The sequence below is a fragment of the Amphibalanus amphitrite genome, unplaced genomic scaffold (genome assembly GCF_019059575.1).
Source record: "Amphibalanus amphitrite isolate SeventyFive unplaced genomic scaffold, NRLGWU_Aamphi_draft 000702F_arrow, whole genome shotgun sequence".
NCBI classification, from domain to species: domain Eukaryota; kingdom Metazoa; phylum Arthropoda; class Thecostraca; order Balanomorpha; family Balanidae; genus Amphibalanus; species Amphibalanus amphitrite.
In genome coordinates this window covers 340,001-348,652 of record NW_024882196.1, presented here as the reverse complement: position 1 = coordinate 348,652, position 8,652 = coordinate 340,001, and the positions used below count along the sequence as shown (strand labels likewise).

The 8,652-nt window shown below is 53.2% G+C and overlaps 1 protein-coding gene across 1 annotated transcript; it reads left to right on the top strand.

Moving 5' to 3' along the window:
- Positions 1–1,158: 1,158 nt before the first annotated feature.
- LOC122364833 lies at positions 1,159–5,142 on the top strand. The gene is made up of 2 exons (XM_043335591.1): positions 1,159–2,236; positions 4,449–5,142. The coding sequence occupies exons 1-2, from the start codon at positions 1,159–1,161 to the stop codon at positions 4,838–4,840; spliced, it is 1,470 nt and encodes a 489-aa protein (XP_043191526.1). The 3' UTR covers positions 4,841–5,142.
- The last annotated feature ends 3,510 nt before the right edge of the window (positions 5,143–8,652 follow it).

Here is an 8,652-nt window from a genome sequence, read left to right as displayed (position 1 = left end):
GGGTGAGGCGACTCTGAACTGTTTGCCGCTGTGTCTGGATGGAGCGGCCCGAGAGGCGTTCGACACGTTTGAGCGTCCTGCTGACGGCTCAATCGACACTCTGCTAGACCGTCTCGGAGCCGTGTTCCCGGACGCTAGCGCCTTGGACTGCCACAGCGCGCTGCAGGCGCTCAAATTCGACCCGACGGCTCAGTCACTGGACACCTTCATTGTTCAGCTGCGCGGCCTGGTCACTGCCGTGTTTGGCGCCCACTCGCCTGATACGCATCTCTATCACTATTTCCTGGCCGCCTTGCCTCAGCGGTTGGCTCATGCAGTGGTGTCTTTGGGATCTGTGACCTTTGATGCAGCCGTAAAAAGTGTGCAAAACGTGCTGGCTGCTGATCGTCTGTCTCGGGGACCGGTGGGCCAGGGACAGCGCGTGTGTGCAGTGGGCGGCGATGGCGCCCGGTCCGAGCCCGCCCTCGACCAGGCGGAGGCTGGGCCGGCCGGATCGGACTCAGAGCGACCGGGGGTGCGTAAAGTGGGAGACGAGGCTGCAGAACCATCAGTGCTGGAGCAAATTCTGCGCCGCATTGCGCAGCTGGAGTTGCAGCTGGCTGCTACTAACCGGATGGGACAGATGGGGCATGACCGGGCCCGGGGCCGACAGGAGTGTGACGTGTCAATGCCCATATGTCTGTGTTGTGGGGAGACGGGTCACGTGAAACCAGATTGTCGTTTCCGTCTAGCCAGGTGCTTTGCCTGTGGGAAGGTGGGCCATGTTCAGCGCACGTGCCGCCTCTCGGGAAACGCCGGAGGGGAGGGCGCTCAGGGCGGCGCGCGCGCTCCCCGGTCACTCGGCCGCCGGGACCGAGAGTTTTGAATAACTGCGCTGCATCGGCGTCGGACATTACGGTCAAGGCAAAGGTTAGTGAGGTGCCAGCGCAGCTTGTTGTGGATACAGGAAGTGCTATAACAATAGTTCACAGGCGGATTTATGATCAGATTTCAGCGCGTCCCCAGCTACAACGTTGTGACGTCACCGCTAAAACTGCAACTCAACAGCCGTTGCGTCTGCTCGGTCGGTGTGCAGTGCATTTTGTTATCGATAATGTGTCATACCCGCTCTCTGTGTTTGTATCCGACGAAATCGGTCCCATCGACTGCCTCCTGGGCATGGATTTTTTCGCGCAGTATCCGTTTGTTCTTGACTTATCGACGAAGCAGCTGACACCTGCAAACCAGGTGAACCGTCAGCCGGTCGCCACGGTGTTGCCTGAGCGACCGACGACTCGTGTGTGCCGGGTGTCTGTACAGGAAACGTACGCTATACCCCCAAACTGTGAGGTTGTGATCCCCGGCCATGTCGATGATGCTGATTTTGAGGGAGAGGCTGTGTTCATTGCCGACGTCGCAGTCAGTGGGTTGACGTTCCTGGACGGACTGGTTGATGTGAAGCCGGGCGGCAGTGTTCCGGTCGTGGTGCGTAACGTGACGTCATCCTCGGTCTCGGTGTCTAAGGGCAAGGGCCTAGGATCAATGGAAGCCGACTTCTCCATTGAAGGGGAGGGGAATGATGCAGACAATGGGGTGTCAAATGGTCCCAGCTCTGGCGCGGGTTCCTTGGAGGATTTGGTCGATCTGTCTGATGTGTCGCTAACGAGTCAGCAGCGGGAAAAGTTCTTTGCTCTGTTGCGCCGGTACCCCTCGTTGTTCTCAGACCAGCTTGGTCACTGCTCACTAGTTGAGCACGTAATCGACACGGGCACTGCCAAGCCGGTGCGATCAGCTCCCAGACGAATTCCCCCACACCTGGAGACAGAAGTAAAGCAGCGCGTGCAGGATATGGTAGATCAGGGGGTGCTGGAGCCGTCTGATGGCACTTGGTCATCACCGGTAGTCCTGGTGAAGAAAAGAGACGGTTCTGTGCGAATTTGTGGGGATTTTCGAAAACTTAACCGCGTGTGCCAGGTGCCAGCCTTTCCAATCCCAAGGGTTGATGTCCTACTTGACAGTCTGGGAGGTAACTCTTTGTTTTCGGTGCTCGATCTAAAAAGCGGGTACAACCAGATGAGCATCCGAAAGGAGGATCGATCCAAAACGTCCATCACGTTGCCGTTTGGGCTTTGGCAATACACAACGTGCCCATATGGCCTCAGTGGTGCCCCGAGTTCGTTCGCCAGACTGTTGAGTCTTGTATTGGGTGATTTGGCTCCCACTGATGCAGTGAGCTACTTTGATGACATTTTGGTTTTCTCTGGCGATTTTGACACGCATCTTTCACGTCTTGAGAAGGTGTTCCGTCGTCTGTCGGCTGCGAATTTGACTCTCAACCTCTCAAAGTGCAAATTCTTTCAATCAGAGATCACTTACCTGGGTCACGTGGTGTCGTCTGATGGGGTCAGTCCCGATCCAGAAAAGGTAGACAAAGTAAAGGATTGGCCGGTGCCTATGAATGAGAAGGCATTGTCACAGTTCTTGGGATTGGCAACGTACTTTAAACGGTACATCAAAGATTTTGCTGCTATCGCGGCTCCGCTGCATCACCTCACCAGGAAGGACGTAGACTTCCATTGGGATGCGGAGGCTCAGATGGCTTTTGACTCGCTAAAGGCGGCGCTGTGCACGGCTCCGGTTCTGAAATACCCTGACTTTTCCCCGGGAGCGAGCGAATTCGTACTAGACGTGGATTGTTCAGGGTCAAAGATGGGCGCGGTTCTGCTGCAGAGGGATGGACAAGGTGAGCGGGCAGTGGCATTTGACAGTAAAAGCCTGTCTAAATCCCAGCGGCAATATTCAGTCACTAAAAAGGAGCTACTCGCAGCTGTGACGTTTGTGCAGCAGTTCCGACATTACCTTTTGGGTCGTAAGTTCACGCTCCGCACAGACCATGCCGCTCTGCAGTGGCTTGTGAATTTCAGAAACCCTGACGGGCTTCTGGCGCGGTGGCTGGAGATTTTGGGCGAGTTTCAGTTTGAGATTGTTCATCGGCCAGGTAGGCTACATGAGGCTCCGGATGCGCTCAGTCGGAGGCCGGACCCCACGCAGGAGGTGTCTACACAGACAGACACAATGGATTTTCAGTCGCCTCCCGTCGCAGCTCGCCACGTTCAGTCCATGTGGCCTTCTGATTTCATGTGTTCGGCGCAGAACTCAGACCCCGCCATGGCGGAGGTGAAGAGGCAGCTTGCTGGGAGCACACAGCGGCCCTCCCAGTCCTCCGTGTCAAAGGGCGCTCTGCCGTACTGGAGGCAGTGGTCACGTCTGCGTTTGATTGATAATGTTCTGTACAGAGTGTTCCGGGCTGGGCCGAGGGGGCACGACCAGCTGCAGCTGGTAGTCCCACCCCAGCTCGTGCCTGTGGTGCTGGGGTCGCTTCATGATGGTCCGTCGGGTGGGCACTTCAACGCTTCAAAGCTGGCGAAAGTCGCGCGACTCAGGTTTTGGTGGCCGCTCCTGGAGCGTACGGTGACTGAGTTTTGCGAACAGTGCCGCCGCTGTGCCTCGCGAAACTCTCCGACTCCCCGCCCATGTGCGAGTATGGGGCAGTTGTCTGCGTCCGAGCCGATGGAGCTGGTGTCCATGGACCTTGTGACCAACCTGCCGGAAACCGCTCGAGGCTACAAACACCTGCTAGTGATCACTGATCACTTCACACGCTGGGTTGAAGCGTATCCCCTCGCGGATGAAAAGGCTACTACGATTGCGAATGTTCTTGTAAATGAGTTTATTTCTCGTTTTGGCGTCATGAAACGTGTGCACTCGGACCAAGGTCGGAACTTTGTCGGTGCGGTGATGAAAGCTGTGAGCGAACTGCTCGGCATTCAGCAGTCTCAGACATCCAGTTATCACCCTATGGGCAACGGGATGACTGAGCGAGCCAATCGCACCATTTTGAACATGCTGGCTAAGTTTGTTGAGCAGCACACGGAGTGGGATAAGCATCTTCCGATGCTCATGCTCGCCTACCGGAGTCAGGTGCACGACAGCACGGGATACTCTCCGTTCGCCTTGATGTTTGGGCGAGAGCCCCGCCTGCCGGCGGAAGCCTCGCTGGGTGATCGGCCGGTTGTGGATCGGGCCCCAACCTTCCCCCAGTACATAGACGATTTGAGAGAGACACTCCGACTTACTTTTAAGGATGTGGTTAAGCGCGATCAGCTGTCCCATGACCGCAACAAAGCTTTGTATGAGCGCAGAATGAACGAGTGGTCGTATCGCCCGGGTGACAAAGTGTTCTTGTTTCGCAATGTACCGAAGCGCGGTGAATATCATAAGTTTGTGAGGCCTTGGCGTGCGGCTGAGATCATAGAACAATGTGGACCAGTGAACTATCGAGTGCGCGAGGAGGGAAAGCGGCGCAGTCTGGTGGTGCACCACAACCGCTTGAAGCCGGACAACACAGTGGAGCGCCCGCCGGCTGTGAGTGAGGGGCACAGGACCGCGACAAGAGCGCATGGGTTATCTCTCTGGCGAGATGTGCCGGGAACGCCCATTGCCCGGCCCCATAGTGTGCCTGGTATGGGTGGGGCGCCAATTGTATTTCCGCCCCAAGGTGTCACAGCTGGCCGCTATGTACCGCAACCTGTTGTTTTGCCGCACGTGCCGATGCCGCGTCTGCCCGAGATGCGACCTGACTGTGTGCCGCCACCTGACCCTGTACCGCTCCATGACGCTGTGCCGCACCGGCCGGAGGTACCACATGTTCCGCCGCCGTCCCCGCCGCCGCCGTTCGATGCCGAGCCGCCGCGGGATGTGGATCAGCGGCCGCGAACTGTCACCCGTTTCGGGCGTGAGGTACGCCCCCCGAAACGGTTCGACCCTGCTCACTGGTCTTTTGATTAAGCGTTTGTTGTGACTGTCGTTGGCATATTGTTCAATAGGAGGGGAGGAGTGTAAGTAGGTATAATATTATTTAGTGGCCGAGAGCCGTGAAGGATGCACGGCTAAATCGTGTTCCCGGCTGTGGCGGGAAGCGGTCGCGCGTCGGCGCGCGAGCAGAGCAGAGCAGAGCGCTGGGCAGAGGGTGTGTGTGTGGAGCGCGGCCGGAGGCGCGGCTGGTTGTGTGTTGTGTGTTCGGTCAAGCTGAGAACACAGGAATACAGAGACATGCAGTAAGACCGGAGGCTGTATCTGAAGACTGAGGTGTCTTACATTAGCATGGAAATTGGAGAGTGATGACGATTTCCGCGAGGATGTTGGGTCCTACCGTCCGCCCAAGCGTACCTACTGGTCCGCCAGTGCTGCTGTCTTTATTCTGTCAGGTTATCTAACGGCGCTATGGGCATGTAGGTACAGCATTGCAGTAGCAAATGCTTAATCTAAATTTTGTGCGGTGGCATTTTCCCATGCTTAGTAGGAAGCGCTCGACGTCCCTTCCGTACGTGTCGTGGAAGGGACGTGTCTGTCATTGACGCACATCAACTAGATGGATCTTGATTGTAGCATTTCGCAGCAGCGTTTCATCGTTCAGCGGCCTAACGCCTAGCCAGCTCTCATTTCGAGGGGGTGGTACTTTGCTGCTGAGGAGCATGAGTGGTCACGCTGCATCGTGAGCCAGATGAAGCCGGTGGGCAGACCGTGTACCGTACATTTGCGTACATGATTTTGTCCCACGAACTTAACCCTCGCCCGCACATGGGGGGGGGGGGGTGGTTGCCACCCCCCAGGTAGTCTTTCTGCTCTGCACTCAACATTTTTAGAGATAGAAGGCTGATTTTTCGTATAGCTGCTCCTCTATCCTTTCTTGATGTCCACTGAAAATTTGAAGTTTCTGTGATTTTTGGTTTCGGAGATATGACCTTGTTTTCAGGTCATGTCATGGCCCAAATGGCCAATTCTCAACATCTTGCGCTGGCTATGGGCCTTGTGAGCTTTTGACACCTTGATTTCGGCCTTTTTTGCCAGTCTTACCTCCCAACTATCATGGAACATGTTGTTCGACGATGTACAGATGTCAAGGTCAAGGTCAAGGTCAACCTAGGTCATCTAAGATAATTGCGTTTTAGGTAAGCGGAAATTACTTTTTGTCAAGTTTTTTTACTACATTTTTGGTAAAAGCTTCTCTGATTATGATATCATGTAATATGGACACAAAAACAATCGGTGCATACATAAGTATACACACAGACACACACAGACATACAAACACATATTATTGACCTTGACCTAACTTGACCTGACATGACCTCAGCAGCAAAAATCTGGTCGGGTAGTGTGACAAAGAGGTTCTAGCTGGCTTGGCACCAGAAAACAGCATCGTCATCGGTAGGTATGGTAAGCAGCGCACTTGATATCCAACGTTGACCCAAAATAGCAACATTTTTTAGTTTGACCTGACCTGGAAGGTCAACGACTGACCTGAGAAGGTAAAACTGGGTATCATTGGATTCGTCTCTTCCCAAAGAATCTTTTTGGTCTTTACCGCTAAGCTCTATCTCCAACAGGAACGAAATGGCACGGGGGGGTGGCAACCACCCCCCCCCCCCATGTGCGTTCTAGGATGGGAAAATGGCATGTGCGGGCGAGGGTTAAGCGATGCGCATTTTTGTCCACAAATTTACCTAATATATACCCAGCATGCCTATTAGTCGTTAGGGGACAGCACCGGGCGTGGTGTATTGCGTAGAGGGCAGCCCCTATGCAACAAAACTTGCTCCAATTCCGTTTTCATCGTGGAAGTAATACGCTGAATGGAGGATCATACTTTGATGTCCAACTTACGTACAACATAAAAAATAAATACCTCAAAGCTCAAGAATACTGTGATCATAGCAGTAGCTCGTGCTCGGCAGTGAAATCATGAATAGTGCTCATATACCGGATTTAGTGCAAAATGAGCTACCACACACCCATTTATTATGCCAGATCTGGCATCGCCTCTATACTAACTAAAATAGTGCGGAATGACCGGATATACCTGTGTTTGACAGGAATTGCCTGCGAAAAGACGATAGTGCAAACTGAACTTATGATAGTGCAAAATAACTGAAATTTAGGTACTGAAAAAATTATCCCCCTTTTTTTAAGTGAGGCATTCCATTGTATTTCGAGTATTTCTAACAAAAATTTGTAAAAGATAAAGAAAAACACAAAAACACTATAACAACACTAAGGTTACAAAAACATCTTCAGCTCTTGACAAAGACTTATTTTTTCGATAACAGCAGTCTTGCAGGGCTAAACGGTCGATGTCGGCCTTTGCCTACATGCAGTAGGTAGCCAGCAAGGCCATCCAGGGTTACTTTTACAGGAAAAGTTGAGAGGGGGAATAAAATTCGGGGAACCGTCATCACCCCCGTCCCCCGCCGGTTTCTACGCCGACGCCTGTACCCACTACCCAACCTGTGCCGATATGCCAGTGAGTGCAGTGGCGGATCCAAGGGGGGGGGACAAATGGGTCATGACCACCCCCCCCCCCTTGGGGCCCGGGGACACCAAAGGTCTGTCAGGGGCACCACAGGCCTGTCAGGAGCACCACCGGCCTCGCAGGGGCACCTTGGGCCTGTCAGGGGCACCACGAGCCTGTCGGGGACACTTTAGAATTTTGATATCGATGACCTAAGGTCAGGTCAATTTTGCGACCTCCCATTTTATTCACACGCAAAAAAACGCGACAGGGTGGTAATTCATATGCCCCCCCCCCCCACTGGGGCGAAGATTAAAATCTTTTTTGAAACAGGTCCTGCACTTTTTCCGTTTTACCCCACCAGACCACACTGGGGTAAAACGGGGGATGACGTGGGGTGATACGGGCTTCGATGACTTTCACTGAGCTATACTATCTTTAATTTTCCTCGGTTTCCGTCTAAGCTACTGAAAATGGAAGAGTTTATCTCGGCAAAAATATGTATATTAGGTACATACACGGTACCTGTGCAGGTACTTATAATGAAGAAACATTATGACAACGTTTGAAACGTTTAACACAACCACTCCTCTTTGGAAAGAGCACATTTGAACATGCTTTTATGGAACGTGAGTTGGCCAATAAAGGCAGCTTGTTTTAACTAAAAAAGCACTTCTGGGCACGTACGTACAGTCACCAGCACTTGCTACTAATCACCTCGTTTTTGCTCAGTACCTAGTTTGAAGACCGATCAATTCTCAGTCGAGCAAGATACGTCAAACGATCGGTTTGGTCCTCCGATTTTCGAATATCTAACTTGTTTTTTGTATGTTCGAAGCATATTGGGATGAGGAGCCAAAAAACGTCTTTTCTGCCCTAAAGTTGCCCCAAGAAGTCGTAGAACCTAGCCCCGCCTCTGATCCACAGACCACTAGTGCCATCTCTTGTCAGCCGAACAAACCGCAGAAGTAAATAATGTCACGTGACCTTTGCACACGCTACAATTACTACGCAGTTGTAGTGGGGGAAGCGGGGCGGAGGCGTGGAGAGGGACGCGATCGGTCCGGTCGGCTGGGGTCAGGTCGCCGAAGTCGGAGGTCATGGGCGTAGGAACGGCTGGAACATTGTGGGTGCATGGGTGCAGAAATCCAGCCATGGCCGGTGAAGCGGGAAGGGAGGGGGGGGGGGGTAGAGAGCGACATCCGAGCGAAGGCTCGTTACGAGCTTTGAGGGTGTACCATGTCGAAAAGGTACCGACCGATAAGTGCATTTCCATAAGTGATAAGTTGCCCTCTCGTCACGGGCAACACCCTCGTTTTTTC

What these genes read in the sequence shown, in the direction of transcription:
- LOC122364833 (XM_043335591.1), top strand. Translation starts at nt 1,159, where the DNA reads ATGGATTTTTTCGCGCAGTATCCGTTTGTTCTTGACTTATCGACGAAG. An exon ending in CTTTGATGACATTTTGGTTT is followed by an intron (nt 2,237 to 4,448) that starts TCTCTGGCGATT and finishes GCATGGGTTATC; the next exon opens with TCTCTGGCGAGATGTGCCGG.